Here is a 20,663-nt window from a genome sequence, read left to right on the forward strand (position 1 = left end):
AGAAAAAAGAAAAAAGAAAAAAATATTTTTATAATTGAATTAAATCTATCTCTTTATCTTTTACAGTTGATTTCCACACATACACACAAGTTCTTCATGTGCTTTGTTGGGTTCTGTCCACCCAGGAAGTCTTTAAGGATGAAATCTCAACTTGTGAATTGAAACCAAAATGAAAAAAGAAAAAAAAAAAAAAAAAAGAAAAAAGGATAAGAGAGAGAGAGAGAGAAAATGCTCATGTTCTACCACCACCACCACCCCCTTTTGAATTTTCTTTTTTTCTTTTTTGGTTGCTGCTATGCCTTTAAGATTTTGGAACTGTACCCGTGCACTAAATGTGACCTCCATAACTTTTAAATTAAGAATTTATGCTGGCTTGAAATTTATGAAATATTTCAGCATGAAAGAAAGCCTTTTTCCCTCAGGAAAATTGAGCAATAAATCACAGCGCTGTGGATTTACTGCCCTAGAGCCAGCGAGAGATAGGATTTTTTTTTTTTTTGCTTCATTCTGAAAAAAAAAAATGTAATCATATAAGACAGCTTAGCTGCTGTCCTCCCACTCTCTAGAATTTTTAATTTCAGCTGTTTCTGCTTGGATTTATTTCCAATATTCCTGGTCGGCTTTTCAATTTCCTCAGTTATTAAATTTTAATTCAGTGCATTAGCATTTAAATTAAAAAAGGGTTTATTTTATCGAAATCGTTGGCCAGCCCCCATCCCCGTAGCACACGAATTGCCTGTTTCTGCCATTTGCACAAAATGTGAAATGCAGCTAATGTCTTACAACTTACATTTGCACAAATTTAGAAATAAAATTTCTGGGTTTGGAATAATATTTTCCTTCCAAGAAAATCCTTAATAAGAGAATGGAAAAGAACAACTCAACATGCATTTGGGAGGGAAACAGAGGGAGGAAGGAAACCAAAAATAGCCTTGCCCAGGTGCTGGAGAGAATCTGGGGATAAGGAGTAGACGGAGCTGGGGAAGAGGGCGGGGTACCAGATGGGAGGTGGAGGCCCTCCAGCAAGAATGAGGAGGATTCCCTATGGGCTCATCTCTTCCATATCTCATTGGCGATAGAGGCTGGGTCATCTCAACGTAGGGTGGCAGAGGTGGCAGAGACAGGGAGGGATCTGATGTAGCCCTCTGTGCCTGCCTTCAGTTTTGACCTGCTGAGGAAGCTTGCGTGAGGTTCACAGTAAGACCCAGACAGAAGCCGGGCATGAGAAGCCAGACTCCTTTTGGAGCACACAGTCTCTTAGCAGAGGATGTCACGTGATCTGAGCTGTTGCACCTTGGGCCCTCCCTAGACTTGATGCTAAACTGTTAACACTGGTGTCTCCTGGGCCCTTGGAGGTAGCCTTGGCAATTGTGGTGGTCTGATAGAACCTATCGAGAGATTGCATCCTGAGCAAGGGATTCTGGGCAGTCCAGGCCGGCTATGCAACTTATCCAGACCATTCTGCTTTCCCAAGCCTTGGTTTTCCTAGACTCAGTAAGTGTTGGCTTCTGTAGCTACTTCTGGGGCTGTTAATGGTTATTACGGCTGAGTCCACACTAAATACTTTTTACATACGTAACCCTATTTATCTCCATCTCTAGGCAGTCATAAAGGCTATGTGTGCCATATGCTGTTGTGATAGTGACATACTATTCTGGAATTTCCACCACTGTGTCTGTCGCCCATCCAGTCTCCATCCTTTCCCGGCATTATCACGTGGCCACTAATGGGAGGGCATTTCCAAGCCTAGATGAACTTGTTTCAAAACCAGTTTTGAATAGTTGGGAATATTTTGTCTTTGCCACTCATTAAAAAAAAAAAAAAATAAGAGTGACTTCCAGCAATATGAAGCCAAGAGTCAGTGACAGAGAAGCAGGTGGAGACCGTCAAGGGTGCCCCAAACAGAACACTCACCCGCCTTTCCTGCCGTACACTCACTGTGGTGAACCTTGCCAGCCTGGCATAAAACTGTGATAGAAAGGGCTAGAGAGATGGCTCAGTGTGGAAGAGTACTTAACTGCTCTTTTGGAGGACCAGAATTTGGTTCCCAGCACTCACACAAAGCAACTCACAACTCCCTGTAACTGCAGCTCCAGGGAATCTGACATCTCCTGACCTCCACAGACACTTGTATACACATGCACATAAACTCATGTAGACACACACACACACACACACACACACACACACACACACACAGAGGCAGAAATAAGGCTTTAAAAAATTGTGATGGAAAAGACAACATGAAAGGTGTATGTGAAACATTATAAACCCATATCCAGAGTTCAGTCTGACATGGAAGGGACTATTTGGAATTGTACGATATCTTACAACTGTCAGGGTCAAGCATTTTCTGCTTTGTAGGACTGGAACACAAAGGCAGCCGCGTATCAAATTTGAGGACTAGGGTGTAGGGAAGAGGCTGTAGCTGATCCTATTCCTTGGCTTCCGTGAAACGACAGACCTCTTTCCCCCTTGTTTCTTCTGCAATCACAGGCTGTGACTTCAAACCATACACTCACAGCGTCTTTACATTGTCTCTGCTTGTCTGTATGTGGGGACTGTGGGGGAATGCACATGATGTCACTTTGTTCTTTGCCCAAGCATTGGGCTGAGAAAGGTGGCTTTTGGAGTGCCCTTGGCCTAGACTCAGAGCTGTGGGACTTGAGATAAACAGAGTCTTTGAGCGTCTGAGTGGGGACCCGCAGTGAGTGTGACAGGGGAGGTGAGGCATCTATGCCCTACACTGGCACTCGCTGAGGATGGGCAAGGGAAGCCTATAGGAACACTCACAGGGACCAAACAGGTGATCTGAGACAAGAGGGAAGAGTGGGCATTGTGGGCAAATAGGAATGTCCCCACCACGTACCTGTTACCCTGTCAGACTGGATGCCACTGCTAGGTTACCTGGTGGTTTGTTTTGGTTTAAAGAGAACCTGGCAACGTGGCCTTCCGGGGATGAAACTCTTTTTATTGACGGTTTTGCCGGTTCTTAACCTCTTGTAAGCACACATTGAAAGGTAGCTGCTGATTTTACTTTAGGCCCTCAGCCTTCCATCCACAGCTCTGCAATTTAGAAAGCGTGGAAACAGAAAAGATGGTGACCTTTGAGCAGTAGAGCTTGACCTGAGAGAGGATTGTCACTCAGGAATCCACACAGGGTAGCTGTGTTTTATAACAGAAATAGCAGGATGCGCACACCATAGACCCTGCTAGGTGTACTTGAAGATGTGGGTGATGTGCAATGGGGCCTCTCAGTTCTGGCTATTGGGGCTCATGCTCTTTAGCTTTGGACATGTTGTTCTCGAATTACTATGGTAGCTGGTATTTTGAGATAGCCAAGAAGGGGATTAGGTGCAGCCAGTGGTGGAAGAAGCTCTTGGCCCTGTTTGTGTTCCTGTAGCCTCCTTTGGTCTCTGTGCCAAAGTCCTCCTGAGCCCTGGGCTGAGTCATGACCCCAAGCCTCATAAGACTGGAAGTAGCTCCCAGGCTTGTAGTCTCTCCATTTGAACCAGAGTTTTCTGGTTCGTGAAAATTTCATTTGGTCAACCTTATCTCCCCAAACCCCGTCACCCCCAAATAAAAAGATTAAGAGCTGGCCCTCTCTTGCTTTCCTCTGTTCATAGGGTTGGGGGACAGAATATTTTAACATAATGGGATTTTCCCCCCCTCCGGTTGGTAGGAATAAATCTGCAGCCACTGTTTTATTGGAAATCCCAGCTGAAAATAAAAACAGAGCAATTCAATCTCAGATTTAACTAGTTACTTACTTCTTGCCGCATCCCCAGGGCATGTGGTTGCTGGCTTTGTGTTGGCGGTGGGGGCTTTGTTGGCTGTGTTGGCGGTGAGCACTCCACTGGATTTAAAGGGCCAAGCAGATGTGGGTGGGCAGGTATCCTGACTCCCTCTTGCCACTGGGGACAGGTTCTCTTGCCTAGAGGGACAGAGCAGCAGTTTGTGGCCCGACTACCCATCTGAAGGCTAGTATCCTGTGGGCACCACCCAGGGTGGTAGTGGTACCCAGAATCTGTATCTTCTGCCTTGGCTGATGATGTGTTCTGGGTTTCTTTTTCAGGCTGACGGAGCCAGTGCAGCCGGAAGGAAAGGCACGGTTAGCAGGTACATCCCTCTCCACACCACACCCCTCCCTGCCCCTGGTCCTGGGAAGGATGAGAAGCATCCAGGCACCCTCAAGGATATGAGCTTGTGGGCAGTTTTTCCCATGTGCCCTCTGTGGCCATCTGTGATGACTCATTGGAGAACTTAGCCAGTGTCTGCCTAAGTTGGGGTGAGCATGAGTGGGGAGCTCCCAGGAGTATGGGATTGCTTGACTCACGTGCTTGGGCTTATTTTTCTGAACCCTTGGCCCTACCCTTGTGCTGGACAACGGGTTCACACTCGGGTGGTTGGCAGGAGGTGGGAGGAGAAGGGCCAGAGGAGAGCTGGCTTAGTATTGCAGTGTTAACACTGGTGATGTGACTGTGCCTTGGTAAAGCTCGAGTGACTGTGTGGCTTTTGCTTGAGACCTTGGAGGCAGAAGAAAGTAAACGACAGAAAGGATGGCTCCCTGGCACATACAGTCAGGGTTACCTGCTGGGCTTAGCGGGTCATATTTTGAGTGCCACGTTGGAAATCTTTGCCCTTAGACCCCCAAACACCAGTTCTTTAGGAATAAAGAAGGCTCTTCCTGTGGCCAAATTTACCTGGGATACACCGGAATAAAGAATGTCAAGCAGATTTTTGTTGTTGTGGGATGTTTTAGCCTTAAATGTGATTATGTGCTTGCGTGGGTGGGAAAAAAAAAAAGAGAAGAGATGGCGTGCTGATGTCATGTTTCTTAAACCTAATGAACCATGGGGCTGTTTTATTGAGATTCACCTACTTCATGGGTGTTCCTTGGAACATCCTCTGGAAATCTTTGGGAAGTGTGCTCTTTGAACTAAAAGACAATGCGTCCAGCTTTGTTTCAGCAGCCCTTTGTATGGTGAACTCGGAGTGGGGGCAGGGGGAGGGTCATGACACCAGGAGGGGTAGAGTCCCTTTAACTCTGACCTCTTAGGATCAGGTAGATATTTTACACAATACAAGAGAGGGGTAAGTGAGGTGGCTCAGGAGCAGAGTGTGTGGGTTGGAATGGTGGAAGAAAAAAAAATTTTAATTTATGTTCCTATGATAAAATAGTCTGGCAGAAACAGCTTAGAGGAGAGAGGGTTAGTTTTAGCTCATGAACTGGGATGCAGTTTATGGTAGGAAAGCTGGTGTAGCAGTGTTCTGAAACAGCTAGTCCATCGTGGCTAGTCAAAAGCAGGGGGAAATAAAGCCATGCATGCATGCATGCCTGGTCACTTGCTTTAGTTGTGCTCAGCTTGATTTTTTTATACAGTTTGGGAACCCCTGCTTAGGGAATGGTGTCACCCACAGTGGCATGGGCATTACCACACAGTTAACCTAAGACAGTTCCCCACAGGTGTGTGCCTATAGACTAGTCCAGTAGATAATTCCTCATTTGAGACTCTCTTCTCAGGAGATTCTATGTTATGAGAAGTTGACAATAAAGAGGCCAGGGTGCCTGAGTTGGCCATGCCAGACCTGTGAACATTGGTGGTAAACAGTGATGATGAAACTTGTAGCCAGCACTGCCCAGGATATAACTTTTCCTGGAAGCTGGTGATGGACTTTGTGTGGGGTAGTCCATGGCCTCCAAAGCAGGGCCTCCCTTAACCTGAATGGTAGCTCTGGTAAATGCTCTTGGATCATAGGTCCAGGACTGAAAGGGGCCTGGGAATTCATATAATCTTGTACAGGTGGGGACACTGAGGCCATAGAAAGGAACTATCCTGCTCAGGGTCATCAGAAGAATGAGTGGCTGTGCCATACTTGGGAACTTATCAGAGATGGGACCTTCTCCTTTCCTGCACTCTATAGGAGGGTGTTGCCAGCTATTCCCACCTTCTTCCATATCTGCCTTGCACCTGCTGTGGTAGGCCTCAGGCTGTGTGCTCTGTACGGTGTGTTCAGATGGGTCAAGTGGTAGTTGATCTACCCAGCTTGTGTGGCTTCTGTGCGCCAGGCACTGTTCTGTGTCCACAGCCATGCGGGGAAATGAAGCTCCACTCACACTGTCACTCCAATAAGGGTGGGGTACTTGTCTTTATCATCTAATATATTAACCTTTCCTACTCCAGAGCATATATCTGGGTCATTGTACACAGAGATCACAGATGGGTTTTCCCATAGTGCCAATGGAGGTGGCTACATATCAACTACAGTCTCATGAGAAGAAGAATGTACAGATTATTATTGATTCCTATGCAGGGAACAGTAGAAGAAGGGATACGTGTGGTGTATTTTTCTGACCAGCTCTCCACCACATGTAGTTAGGGACTGAGTCCCTTAAGAGGGATGTATTTGCATTATTTTGAATTTTCTCAGAGGAAGCTGAGGTAGAGGGATTGATGGACCTCAAGTCACTCAATTGGAAAGATACAGGATGACCAGGCTACCTGTGACTTCTCTGACGTCTTTGTCTACTCTGCTCCCCTGCTTCTCTAGGTGGAGGGGCTCAGCTAAGAGTTCAGTAGCCACTTAGGCAGCCGGAAGGAAGGGTTTGTATTGTTTAGTGGGTAGTTGGGCCTGGTGGTGTAGGCTTGTCATCCTCGCTACTTGGAAGGCTGACCAAAGTCTACCTGGGTTTCAGAATGAGTTCAAGGCCAGCTTTAATAACTTAGGGAAACTGTGCCTCAAAATAGAAAAGGAAAGACAATAGAAAGGAAAAGGCAAGGGTTCCCAGGTAAGTATTTATGAGTCTGTGCTTTGAATTTATCAGTGGTTCTCAGCCTTCCTAGTGTTGCTACCCTTTAATACAGTTCCTTTTGTTGTGGTGACCTCTAACTATAAAATTATTTTTGTTACTACTCCATCACTGTAATTTTGTTACTATTAAGAATCATACCGTAGGCTGGGTGGTGGCGGCGCACACCTTTAAATCACAACACTTGGGAGGCAGAGGCAGGTGGGTCTCTGTGAGTTTGAGGCTAGCCTGGTCTACAGAGCTTGAATTCCAGGACAGACAGAGCTGTTACACAGAGAAACCCTGTCTCGGAACCCCCCCCAAAAAGAATCATACTGTAAATATCTGATATGCAGATGGTCTTAGGTGGCTCCTGTGAAAGGGTCCTTCTACTCTGAAGGGTTGTGACCCATAGATTGAGAACCGCTGCTCTAAATATCCACACTGTGGCTGGTGAGTAGCTCACTGCCCCAGGAGTGACTGACATGTTAAAGCATCAAGTTACCCTTCGCTAATACCTCTAGAGAGTGTGATCCTGGCCAGGTAGAGTATGGTGGACAATAGAACGCTGGAGCTTCCTCAGCCAGTTTCAGATGGAGAAGGTTATGGTCCTTCCCTGAAAATCAAGACTGTTGAGCCATGGGCAGAAGTGATCTTGAAGGGATGGACAGCTGCCCTCTTTAGGGCCATGTTCCCAGCGTATCATGGTGCCCTGTTATTGCACCAAATGCCCTTTCATTCCTGTGCCCTCTTTTTGGCCAAGAACACACAATTTTGCTATTTTTCCTGAGGGCCTCTGGCTAAACCCCAAAACTAACAGCATGGGCTGCTAAGGAGTTAGAGTTAAATTGAGAGGGAGGAGGAGAGGTGGCATTCCTGGTGTTAAGAGACAGAGAAGTGTGGTTTGTAGTACTTCCTTGTAACCGAAGCCGGGCCACTTTTACAAGCCCAGTGGTCCAGCACTTGGGTGAATACTGACCTGATGAGCAGATTGCTATGCACGTACTACCACAGCAGCCAAATGCTGCTTATTCCAAGGGGCAGAGAGGCTTCACTGCCAAGTTCTAGAGGAAATGCAGGTTTCATACTTGAGAAGATGCGGGCGACTCTAGGTGTGCTGCCTTGAAGAACTGTGTCCATTTCACCTGTGGAAGGTTTTCAGGGTGGAAAGATCCTAATGATCTAGTCAGCCACTCACTTGCTTGTGGCAGGGGATTAGGGTCCTGAGGATGGAATCCAGGTCTCTCTCTCTCTCTCTCTCTCTCTCTCTCTCTCTCTCTCTCTCATTCACTCACTCACTCCATAAGATAGTACTAAGTGCTCAGGTTCTAATGACACTATATGGCCACAAGAGACCAGAAGCCTTGTCCTCAAGGAGTTGGGGTTCTAATGGGACAAATATGTGTGCTCTAATGAACACTATGGAAAAATTAGCAGAGAGGGAAGCTGGGAGGCCATGAGAGACTGTTGCCTCTTTGGTTTGGGTTCTTAGTCATAAAATGCATCACTGGGGAGGTGACTCTTGAGCAAGGGCATGAAAGAGACCAAACCTAGCAGGCCCTTGAGGGAAGTGCATTCCAGTCAGAGAGAACTACAGGTGCCAGGCCCAGGGCCTGGGGCCTATCCTTTGCATTGGTGCAGCATCAAAGATGGCAGTGTGGATGCTTAGTCCCTCAGAGCCCATTAATGTGCTCGACATCAGGAGCCACTAGGAATTTTGAGCAGAGACGACATGCTGTTTGAAAAGGATCGTTCTGCCTGTAAGAGGAAAGGAGTAGGGGCAAAATGCTCAAAGAGCTACTGCTATATAAAGGACCAACATCCCTGAGTGTAGGTATCCACGGCGGGTCCCAAAAGTAAGCCCTACAGACACCAAAGGGTAATACAAAGAAGGAATTATGAATTTATAGCATATGTAAAATAAAATATACAACAATGACATAAATGACAGTGGGAAGAAATAACCTGTTATATATTGCTTGAATATAGTCTGTCATTAGAGACCTATAATATAAATCACAGAGAAATTCTATAATTCATTTTCTTATTGCTGTGACCAAATGCCTGACAAGAAGCAACTTAAGGAAGAAAAGGTTATTTTGACTCATGGCTTGAAGGTATGGTCTGTCATGAAAGAGAAGGCAGTGGTGGCAAAAATGGCTTTGGGTTCAGACTGACAGGGCTATAGAGGGTAGACACAGAGGTAAAGACATGGACTTGTATTTTGAGCTCTGAGGACACTGAGAGAAGGCCACACCTGAAAATGCATAGCCTCCTGCTTGGTCCTTGGGCAGCTCCAGCCTGGGCAGTCATATCTGCATGGCCCCCTCTCCCTGGCTTTGGTACTTCCTCACTTGCTTGCTTGCTTGGTTGGTTACTTGCCCATCCTCTCTGGCCTCCCTCGGGGGATGTGAGAGCCAAGCAGTACCACATAGAGTCTGCCTGGGTTCAGATCCTGGTGTCGCCACTGACTGGTTATTATTCAATGCATTTTTGTACATTTTGGTTTCCTCATTTGCACAGTGGAGGTTGTGTCAGTTCTGCATCTTGGTGTGCTGGTAGCATGCACGTCCTCTGCACAACACCTAGGCACAGCAGGCACACCATCAAACATCTACTTGTATAGATGCTTATCACCGTGCTGGCTGGGGGTGAGGATAGGGTTTGGTTATTGAGAGTCCCTCGAGATCCGGTCACTGTGCCTTGAAATCACACATACCTTCTTTGCTCCTCAAAGCATCTTCTAAGGTGGTGCCTAGTGCGTTCCCTCAGAAACAGTTGTAGATATCCAAGGTCACCCAGCAAGTTAAATGGCTTTGGGCTTAGCTCAAAGCTAAGGCCTTTACCAGCAGACTGTGTAATTGTGACCACATGTGTGAACCTGCATAACCACTCCTTAGAGACTAGTTCTTTTTCGCATTTGTTTTTTAGCAGTAAAGGTTGTCCCAGACAAACCTGTTTCACAGTAACCTTCACCTAGCGCTAGCGAAAGGACAGTGTAGACGGATTCTGTGAGAACTGGCTTGCTTTCAGTCAGAAACTGTCTTGTGACAGAGCTTAGTGACAGAGCATGGATTTGATGCCCAGAAGTAGCTCTTCTCCCTCTGCCAGACTTTAGGCAAGATGTGGGTCCTGTACCCTCTCACACAGTAGGTCAACTCTAAGGTTTGTGCCCTTGCTCCAAGGGACAGGTCGCTTTTCTAGTAGGCAGAGTTCAGTCTTTGTTTAATCAGTTACTGTTAAACCCAAACTGTAAGTAGATCAAGTTCTGGAAAGTTCATATGCAACTCTTTTTGCTTGCTAGAGACAGCCAGAGAAATGCACAGCCTCACTCACATTTATCAGGGTCCACAGGTCGCTTTTACTAAAGGGTGCTTGAGTTTGGAGTGACCCTGCACAGTGAGCTGAGCAGGGTCTCCTGAGAATTCTGCTTAGCTCTCTGCCGTGGAGAGGGGCATTCTTCCTGGGAACGTAACTCTGCTGATGGGAAACGAAGCACCCTCACTCGACTGAAACTTGTTCACACACCATTCAAAGCACGTTGATAAAGAAGGCCTCCCTACTCCACAGAGACCTTCTAGTTTCTTCCTGTCTGTTTTTCATGCAATGTGTCCCTGGTCTCTGCCTCATCTTTGCTACTGGCTGGAGAGCAGCCATGCCCACCACTCCTTTCCCTTTCATTGGGGCTGAAAATTCCTCTGGTCCCTTCCAGTAGAAAGCATTCCACTAATGGGCTCAGGGGCCAGCGGGCCTTTTCATAGTCCAAGCAAAAGTCACATTTTGTCTCCTTTGTAGGGGCTAGAGAAAATAACTACTTGTTGGGTCCTTGATATGGACAGATGCCTGTGTGGGATAAAGGGAGGTCCAGGACTCCTACCCACCCCAAGGATACTGAGTCCCGTGATGCTCAGTCCCATCTAAATTTGTTGTATTTGCCTGTAACCTCTGCGTATCCTTCCATATGCTTTGCATTGCCTCTGGGTTATTCATAACTAGTACAGAATAAATGCCCTGTGATTGGCTGCTGGACTGCATAGCTTAGGGAGTAATGACAGGAATAAACCCTATTCATGTCCAACGTACGCAAGCGCATACACACACACACACACACACACACACACACACACACACACACACACACACCACAATTTAACACTTAACATATGGACATGGAGCCTAAGGAGACAGAGAGCCAGCTGTAAGTGTTAGCATACAGGGTGCCTCATGGACATCTGTCCTTTTATCTTCTGAACTGTTTTAGTGGTCAGCATTACTATTCCTGATGACACACAAAGAGAAGGGCAGTGGGCAGGCTAGAGAATCCAGTAGTAGCTAGCTGTGCATCTACTTTCTTTTTCTCCAGGCTCTCATAAGGCCAGCAGCAGGGCAGAGTCTGATGTAGGTCTGAGGGCTGCATGCTTGAGCTAGGTGCTCCCTATAGAGTGCTGTACTCAGAGGTGGCTAGGTACAACAGATCGTAAAGTCTGACTGGGGATTGAGGAGGAAACACAGCAGAGGGGAGGACTACAGAGCACCCGCTAGTGTGGAGCCAAAAGGTAGAGGAACGGTGTCCTGTGAGGAACTTCTCCCTGTCAGCCCAAGGAAGACGGTGTCAGCGAAGGAGGGAATGGAGAGTTATTGAGTCTTAGCCTCCTCAGGAAATAAGGTCAGTGGGCAGAAAGAGAATGTTAAGTCTGGTTCTGTGTCCTTTGCATGAAGAACTGCCCTCTGTGCGCTAGATGCACCCATGTGTCCTGAAACGGGTCTGTGTAGGACCTTGGCACAGACCTGTCCATGGCTTCTACTCCTCATGTGCCTGTTCAGAGCTTGCTGTGACATAGGCAGCAGTGGCTATGGCTGCAATTTCATTAGATATGAGAGCAAGGAACAGGGCACATTTGGGACAGCTCAGAGTCATGGTGCTGCCAGGCCCATTGGCAAAAGAAGGCCACATATTTATTTAAAGTGCTACTAGCACTGGGCCCTTATAATGGCCTGGTCTGGGCCAGCTTCCCATGTTCCCATGAAGTAAGCTCTCAGCTTTAAGCAGAACACCCCATTTGCTGAATCTTGGCCTTTGTGACTTGATGGGGTTGCATGAGACTCTTGCTTTTTCCCTGCTTTAGTTTTCAATTAACCAGGGAATTTTCTCTCAATATTTAAATCTTAATGCTGTCTCTCTGAGCTGCAATATTACTCAGTGTTGTGGCTGACTGACACCGTGCATTGAAGAAAATTAAGTGCCTAAGAATTATCTCAAAGTAATGATGTATTTGTGCATTGTAGGTTATTTTGAGTTTCTGGAATGTTAAGAGTTGTTTAATAGGTTAATAGTTTTAATCTATTAATTTAATCTTTTCTTCTCGACTATTTATTAAAATACAGCAGCGATACATGACAGGAATGGAAGCATAGACAATTTGGGGGGTTATTGAGGGGCAGGTAATGGAGCAAGGATTGGAAACTTGGCCAGAATAACAAGTACAGGCCCCAGGCTGGTCCTCTGTCTCTCCAGCCTGAGGTCTCACTGCAGAGTCCTTTGGTGCCCTCCCAGTCTCTCTCTCAGAAGTTAGTCTCTTGGCTGCACATCCAGAGGACACATTGTAGCAAGCAGCCACTTGAGCATTGTCAGGGAGAATTAGAGGTTGACAATGGGCATAAAGCCAGGTAGTTTTCTCTGTGGAGGAGAGGACCCCTCCACTGCTCACTGTCAGTCATGCGTAGCCCGTGTCTAGTGGGTTCTCCAGGACTCTTAACTAGGCAGCAGAAGGTGAGGTCCTGTCTCTGTTTCTTGGCGCTCCTGGCAATAGTTTGACATTTGTTTATTGAGCCAACAGATGTTTTACCATTCTCTCTTCTTTTCAGAAGTGAAAACTAAACCTGTCCAAATAGTTAAGAAGACTCATCGTTGGAGTCAGGCAGACCCAGGCAGCATCTTCTTTCTGCCATTAGGAGGCTCAGGGACCCTGTAAAAGTCATGCTGCTATCCCCACCCCTGCCTTCTTACCTGTAGGATGGCAAGTGCCAGCCTTGTAAGGTGCCATACCGTACACCAGAAAGTGCCACACTTGGATACCACGCCATAGAGATCTACTCCATCACCCTTCCCCACACTGTGTGTACCATGCTCATCAATCATCACAGCATCACCACCAGCTTCACCTCTGCCACATGTACTGATACGCTGAAGTCATTTTCTATTTGTATCATTCTCTCAGAAGACCTTGGCTACTCCCCAGGCCCCAGGCCCAGAAAATAAGCACAGCAAGTGGAGCTGTAGCCTCTGGAGATCTTTCAGAGTTATGTGGAAGTCATAAGTGCAGAAGGGGGCTTGGAGCAAGGCAAGAATGGGTTGAGTCTGCAGGCTCCTGTCCCATTAGAGGGGCCCTAACCAGCATTTAGTGGTGTTTGCCATGGTAACGCCACAGTCTGAAGAGAGAATGTCAGTCTATTATGGGCGTCAAGTGTTACATTTGAGACCCTAGGGAGAATAAAGATAAGCTCATAGTATAGGAACAAGGTTCATTCATTCACAAAATTGGTCTCCTTGGACCAATCTCCATCCCACAACACAAAGAGGGCAGCATGCAAGAGACATCCCTCCATGCAGTACTAAATAGTTCAGAGTGATGGGGATGACTATCCACTGTTAATGCTCTTTTTTAAAAAAAAATGGTATCTTATTTGGGGTATTGAAGCCTCCTACCTCTCTCCCCTACCCCTTAACCCTGGGTAAGAGAGAAAGGACATTTGTGGAGACAGGAGGCACAGATCCCTTTCCTTCTCTCGGCTGTTAAGGGTCATTTGGGTTCTTTTGGGGGAAATACCAATCTCTGTCAACAGCAAATGCAGCAGGCCATCTCCTCTGAGATGGTGCATTGAAATGTTTCACTCCTTATCTCCAAACCACCATACTGTCCATCTCTGGCCTCTCCAAACTGCTACATGCCGCATGCCACACACCATACTTTCTCTCTCCAGGCTCTTCTATTTATCTCCCTCAGATTCCTAAACCATGCCCCTCTCTGTGGCTCACTAGGCAGGCCATTACCAGCTGGCAAAGACCATGCCCTGTAAGGAGGCAATTATCAGCTGTGGGCATACATAGCCCAAGCTAACATCCCATACTTGGGATTAAAACAAAAACATATTTACATAACATAATTGAGTTAACAAAGAAACCAAACTTCCATTACAATCTATAGAAAGGGCTTGGCCTTGTCGGAGGCTGTGGCTACTACCATCGACCTCCCCAGTGAGCAGGCTGTTAGCTAGCATCTACTGTTTGCCAGTGCTGTTCTTAGGACAGTGAATCAATGGGACCAAGTCCTGGCTTCTTGTAGTTCATATTCTAGTTGGAGAAACAGATGATAAAGTAAACAAAGAGATTATAGGAAATCTTAGCTGGGAAAATGCTCAGAAGCAATAAATGAGTTTTGATCCCAGAAGTGACATGACTTGGAGTGAAGTGGCAGCATCCCTCTGTCTGGTCATCAGACATACGTCTCAGAACAGTGGAGAGGAGAGAAGTTACAGCCAGACATGAGGAGAGGATGTGGCTTCCAGGTGGAGGGGTGGCTGAGGTTATAAGGGGAGTTTCAGGACACCTTTGGAGGTGGCCTTGATGGGATTTGTTGGTGGGCATGTTGGTTGGGAGCAAAGAGAGATGAGTCTGGAGTCCAGGCAAGATGTTTTAGAGGGGGAGGACTGCAGTTACAGTCTTACACCCAGTGTCATGCCTTGGCTTGTGAGGCAGGACTGTCCTGAGCAACTGCTAAACTTACCATCTGATATTTTGAGACAACAGAGTCAGAGTCAACAGATTTATGCTTACATAAGTCAAACAGCAAAGGGCAACCTCAAGCCAGAAGTGTCATTCTGAGCTTTATCATCATATACTTAATATTTAAAAGTATGAATGCCAGAGGCAGATATATCATGTATACCTGGCATACTCTTACAGGTGGAAACTGATACAGGTTCATGAGTTCAAGGCTAGCCTGGGCTAAGTAGTAGGATCTTGTCTGAGGTAGGCAAGCAAACAAAAGTTTGTAGTATTTGCAAGCTCACTAAATGGGGGAAGCATATGGACAAGCATAGAGGGGTTCCGCAGCTGCTTCTTGGGACATGCTAGTATACAGAGGTGTGAAGAGATGAGAATTCCACAAAATACACAGGCGTGGCCAGAAGGTGGGAGGCCCTCAGGTGAGTTTAGTGCAGAAAGGGAGGAAGAGAGTGCACCATCAGTGGCTGAAAATAGGAAGCATGTTGGGTACAAACTGGGACAGTTGCATTTAACACCATAGAGATCACAGGACCTCAGAAAAAGCAGCTCTGGGCATGCCATGGAGACCAGAGGTCCTGTAGGCTGAAGAAGTGTTGCCAGGGGCATGGTCTGTGATAACCCACTGGCAGGAAGAAATGATCCGACTCAAGTCATCAGTAGGAGACCAACTTGGTGGGGAATGGTGGAGTGGAGCCTCTGCAGCAGGGTCACAGGCCCCGAAGGCATGTAATGTGTGTTTCAGTGCTTTTCACATCCCTGCACCTGTGCATCTGGAGAGACTAAATGCAGTTTGAGTCATAGTAAAGTTTTACTCTGGATGAACTTAAACAAGGCCCTGTTTGCGTGCTGCAAGGGAGGGCTTTCCCCTCCCCCCCTACCACCACCATCAACGCTGTTTTAAACATATGAGCACTGGGGTAAATGGCACCCCTGGAAGAAGTAGGATGATCCTCTGGTTGAAACTAGGGGCACGGGTGAACACACTGCTTTCTGTCTTACAGCGAGAGGCATGCCTGTGCGTACAGCGTTCACCTGTGGACTTTCGACATCTCAGATAGAGAAACTGAATCCCAGAAGCCTTCCATGGTGTCATTGTACTTGATGGTCCCAGCCGCCCAGAAGGTTCAGGCTCAGGAGTGTGAGACTGGCCTAGGCAGCATAGTGAGACCCAATCTCTAAGGACAAAAACGTTTGTAAAATTAGTCCCAGGGAGTCATCAGAAGAAGCTGGGGTCAAGTCCAGGGCTTTGTGTCTCCATTTAGTGGTAGTTGGTAGAACTTCAGTATTAGGGTTTTTTTTTGTGTGTGTGTGTGTTTTTGTTTGTGTGTTTGTTTGTTTGTTTGTTTTTTTAACAGTAAACTGTACCTAAGAACAACATTGTCTGTCTCAGGTACCTAGGGTCACCTGGGACTTGTCTTCCACCACTCTGAGAAATGGTATGCCTTTGGCCTTGGATCCACGTGTTAATGTTGTCTTAGGCTGTAGGCTTTGTGATAACTGGACAACAACAATAGAAGCCAGTGTTGTTTTTACACTAAGTTGGCCATCATTAGGAGTTTTATAGCCAAGGGCATGCCCTTCATTCACCTGTGTGCACTGATGCTGCCGTGTGCTAGGCCTTGTGCTGGAGCTGGGCCGTCCTCTGTCCTCTGTGCTTTGGGTTCCTCATCTGGCAGCTGGATGTGGAAGCTCAGGTGGAGTGGGTAGGTAAGACGCAGAGGAGGAAGATTGTTTCTGGGGCCTCATGCAGAGTGTTTGGGTGCAGGAGACTGCCCATATGCCTAAGACAATGATCCAGGAACAAGATGAATGGGAACTGGGTGAAAGGAGGGTGGGGTTCACAGATTCCGCTGCTCGGAGCCATTGCTTCAGAATTATTTCTCCATAGTGTGTTTGTTTCCTGTGGCCTACCTAATACGTTACAGTACCCCCCCCACCCCCCCACCCCACAGTTTCACTTTCTGTGGTTTCAGAACCATACCCACGAATATTAAACAATTTCCAGAAACATACAGCTTGTATGTTTTTGAGTAACTTAACTATTCTTCAGGGTGTTGTCAAATCCCGTGCAGCCCCACTATGCTCAGGATGCTAGTCTGTGTATCCACACTGTGTGCCACCTCCCCCTTCTCACTAGTGGCTATCTCGGTTCTCAGCTTGTGCGTGAGTAACCTGAATGTCACTTGATAGTGTTTTCAGGGTACAGAAGTCATAATGTAAAGGAGACCTGATCACAGGTGCAACGGAAGGACAGGATGCTGCTGGTGCGGTGTGGCAGAACAGTGGGACACGTGGAATGTCAGTGCCTCCCAAGCTCCAAGCATACACAGTAAGGAATCTTGAATACATCCCTCACAGAGAAGAAGGACCTCCTGCCCCTCAGAGTGGGTGGTTGAGAGCAACAAAAAGTTTATTCCTACAAAATCTCGAGCCAGAATTCAGGACTCAGTGGGCCACCAGGTTCTCACTCTAAAAAATGCTTCCTCCTGCTACTGGCAGCTGTCACTGTTCCTTGAGTTATGGCCACATCTACCTGGATGTCAAATAAGCTTCCTTCATTTTCTCTGGGACCTCTTCTGTCTCAAGTATCTGTGCTCTCAGCAACACTTGCTAATTTGTATAGGATGAGTTCACTTCCAACATCCTCACATCTGCAAATCTGGTTGTTGTCATTTTTTGTTTTTGTTTTTTCAAATAAGCTCACATTCAGAGTAGGGGAGCTGGCTCAGTGGACAAAGTCTTTGCCATACACCAGGAGGATCAAGGTTCAGATCTTGAGTTCTTACACAAAAGTCAGATCAGTGTGGTGGCATGCCTATAATCCCAGTACTCACTGGAGAGGCAGGGAGAGGGACACCTCAGAGCAAGCTGGCTAGCCATGAGTTCTGCGTTCAGGAAGAGACCCTGCCTCAGTAAAGCAAAGCAGAGAGTGGTCAAAGATTCAGTTTAAGGGTCTTTCCCGTAACCGCCCCCTCCCAACTAACACACACACACACACACACACACACACACACACACACACACACACACAAAACTAAAAATGTCCATAGATTCTGTGATTAGGATGTAGATTCGCCGTTTTGGGGAACCTCCAATATCTATAGCACAAATATCTATAAGTCAGGAAATAAAACAAAGTAGTGTGTATTGAAAATTGAGGAAATGGCGTCTTAGAGTCCTCCTCAGGGCCATCCCCTCCTTCCCAGCTGCCTGGCGCCTGGGAGCCTTCGCTACAGAACACCTAAACCCTCGAGGAACACACTTGGAGAAACATTACCCACCAGGTAGGAAGGAGCTTTTAGCACCTCCTCAGGTGGGGGCCTATTCAGTCTGATCTCTCTCCAGGCAGTCAACACACACAGTAACCAGAGGCCAGGGACAGCGGGTACTTACTGAGAAATACCCTTTTAGTGCCCATCTTTGGATTTTATGTTGGAAGTGTGACTCGGGTTAAATATAAAATTCACAGCATATCTTGAGCAACTATTTTGTAGTTATCTATATATAAATCTATTTTACAGCGACACAAATAGAATAGATTATGGAGTGTCAGCATGTAGATAGATTCCGAGTGCTTTTCCACTAATATACCTAATGATTCGTGCTGAGAATATTCAAGGGCTCCACTGTACATTTAAATGGATATAATTAAAATAATGAGCTCTATTTTAAAAAATGATATATGAAAAAAAATTTTTAAAGAAGTTGGAAGGAGCTGCACCACTAATTCAAAGTGATCTAAGTACTTGTGTGATGCCGTTGTTATTAGGACACCTAATTAAATACGGAGCAGCTAAGGAAAAGAGAGGTCTGGGCTTGTAAATCTCCATGCAGGAGTTGGGGAAGAGATGGAAGGTGCCTGTGTCCTTGGCACCACGAGCGTTTACAGAAGGGGAGCCGGTGGCTCTTTGCCGAGCCATCGCGCACACCTGTGGTGAGAGAGTGGTTCTCGTGATCCCACTTCCCTAAGCTGACTTAGGGGGCCTCAGGCTGGTCACACAGCGCAGCTGGATTTCCAGAGCAAGATCTTACTTATTTAGAATGTGGCAGAAGTGGGGGAGGGAATATAAGGATTCTACCTGCCCGTAGGAGAAAGTCATTTGCTCTTCTTCACTTTAGAACCCCGATGACTTGGCTGCAGGTTCCAAGAATCGGGAGATGTGGCCTCCCGTCCTGAGCTGGCTCCATGCCCTGAGTCTCCCTATGGTATATTTCCACCCAGGCTTATTGCAGGTGGGTGTGACTGCCTTCAGCATAGATCCGGCTACTGTCCCAGTGAGTCCTTGTGAGTCTCAGCTGGCAAAAGTCCCAATGCCCGTTTACCAGGAGGCAAGTCATTAAGCAAGTACGGCATTTATGGAGCATCTCCTGTATGCTAGAGATACAGTGCTGCGCAGGATGCTCTGAGCGAGTGGACGATTTGGTGAGGCACTGTGGACAAGACAGTTTCAGACATTTCCAGGGCTGTGAAGAAAACAGAACAAGGTGATGACTGAGAGGCTGGCCAGTGAAGTCGGAAAGGGGACAAGTGTGCCAAAGAGGATTCATAAGCGTGCTGGATAGCTGTGGGAGTCATTTGTGGGAGGGAGATGTGTCATCATGCTGGGCAGGCTTCAAGGTGGCCAGAGTGACATCAGGAACCAATGTCATTCTCAGGATAACTGTGTGACATGTGTATGGATATCCACTTCAGGCCAGTGTCCCAGTTGGGCTCAAAGATGTCCCCATCCCTCCTAGTCTCCAGCAAGGATCCTCACTCACATAACAGACATGGAAATGAAGGCTCGGGGAGAGTTTTCTGATCAACATTTCAGGGTATGTGGGCAAGCAGCTTAGAGTTCCACAGTCTATCTGACCCACAGGGCCTCTTGCCGCCCCACAGGGTGGCCTGGAACCAATGAAGACTTTATAATGGTCTCTTTGGCGTGGGTAGAGGAGCTGAAATTGAGAACATGGTGGAGCGATATTTCTTCCTGTCCTGTTTCTGAGCTTTCACACCTTAGAGCGATCAAGATTCAGCCAGACCTCCGGCAGCTCTGTTGGGGTCTGAAAATGTGCTTCATGGCCACCTTTGCTCAATCATGTCCATCTCAGGAGCAGCTGAGGTTCTCACTCGTAGCTCCCAGCAGTGGTTTGGAGACCCATGAGTTGAATACACTGCAGTCCACGTGCTAGCATATATGCTATTTAAGGGACTTCCCTTGACTCTTCCATACTCTCTGTGTTAGTCTGTTTTCTGTTGATGTATTCATAAAGAGAAGAGGTTTGTTCAGTTTTTACACTTGTGGAAGTTCAAGAGCCAGCATGAGTTCAGCTTTGGTGAGGCCACCTGGCAGATGACTCCATAATGACCTAACAGCCTAAGGGGCCAAGTACTCTGCTAAGTGTTTTCTGTGTGTTCACTGATTAACTCTCATGTGACAACCTGTTAGCTGTGGGTTGCAGATGAGGAGACCCCAGCTTTGAGGTGAGGTGGTGGGTCCAAGCTTCACATTTAGGGAAGTAAGAGCCAATTACTATGCTGTTTTCCTCAGATACTGGTAGCAGCCCGCCGCGTGGTTAATGGGGCACCAGGGATAGTGTTTCACCCAGCTGGAGGCTTGAGGTCAACTCAGGGGTCCTATGGCTTGGCCTCTGGGGAGGGGCCACTACCAAGCAGCTTGCAGACAACCACTGTGTCCTCCATCGGAGAGAATAACTTTTGTACACTTATTTATTTATCTTGGAGTGGGGGTGTGTTGTGTATAAAGTGTGTCGAGGTCAGAGAGCCACCTGCGGGAGTCGTTTTTTTCTCCTTCCACCATGTGGGTCACTGGGATGAAACTCAGGCCATCAGGCTTGCTGGCAAATGCCTTTCCTGGCAAAGCCTTCTTGCTGGTCCAAAAATGCCTCTTATAAGTCACTAATCTCATCACGAAGGCTCCACCATGCTGATCTCATTTAACCCTAATTACCTCCCAATCATTCCAGCCCCAGAAACAGCCACAAACAGCGGTTTGGATAATAACGTGTGAATTTGGGGGGCGGGGGATGGGCACAGTTTGCTTCAGAGTACCTCCCCAGGGGCCTTTCTCTTGTAGGCAGGCC

The 20,663-nt window shown here is 47.0% G+C and overlaps 1 protein-coding gene across 8 annotated transcripts in view; it reads left to right on the forward strand.

Moving 5' to 3' along the window:
• The window catches only part of ZNF618 (zinc finger protein 618), a 153,774-nt gene that overhangs the window by 83,021 nt on the left and 50,090 nt on the right, over window positions 1–20,663 (forward strand). For 7 of the 8 annotated variants that reach the window (XM_084749009.1, XM_084749011.1, XM_084749010.1 and 4 more), the window contains exon 2: window positions 4,076–4,119. In XM_084749009.1, coding sequence (XP_084605135.1) covers window positions 4,076–4,119 — 44 coding nt within the window. Of the gene's footprint in view, window positions 1–4,075; window positions 4,120–4,192; window positions 4,289–20,663 lie in introns of those variants that run through there. The other variant, XM_084749016.1, reaches the window with a different exon arrangement.

The sequence above is a fragment of the Acomys minous genome, assembly GCF_964271855.1.
Source record: "Acomys minous genome assembly, chromosome: 1".
NCBI lineage: Eukaryota > Metazoa > Chordata > Mammalia > Rodentia > Muridae > Acomys > Acomys minous.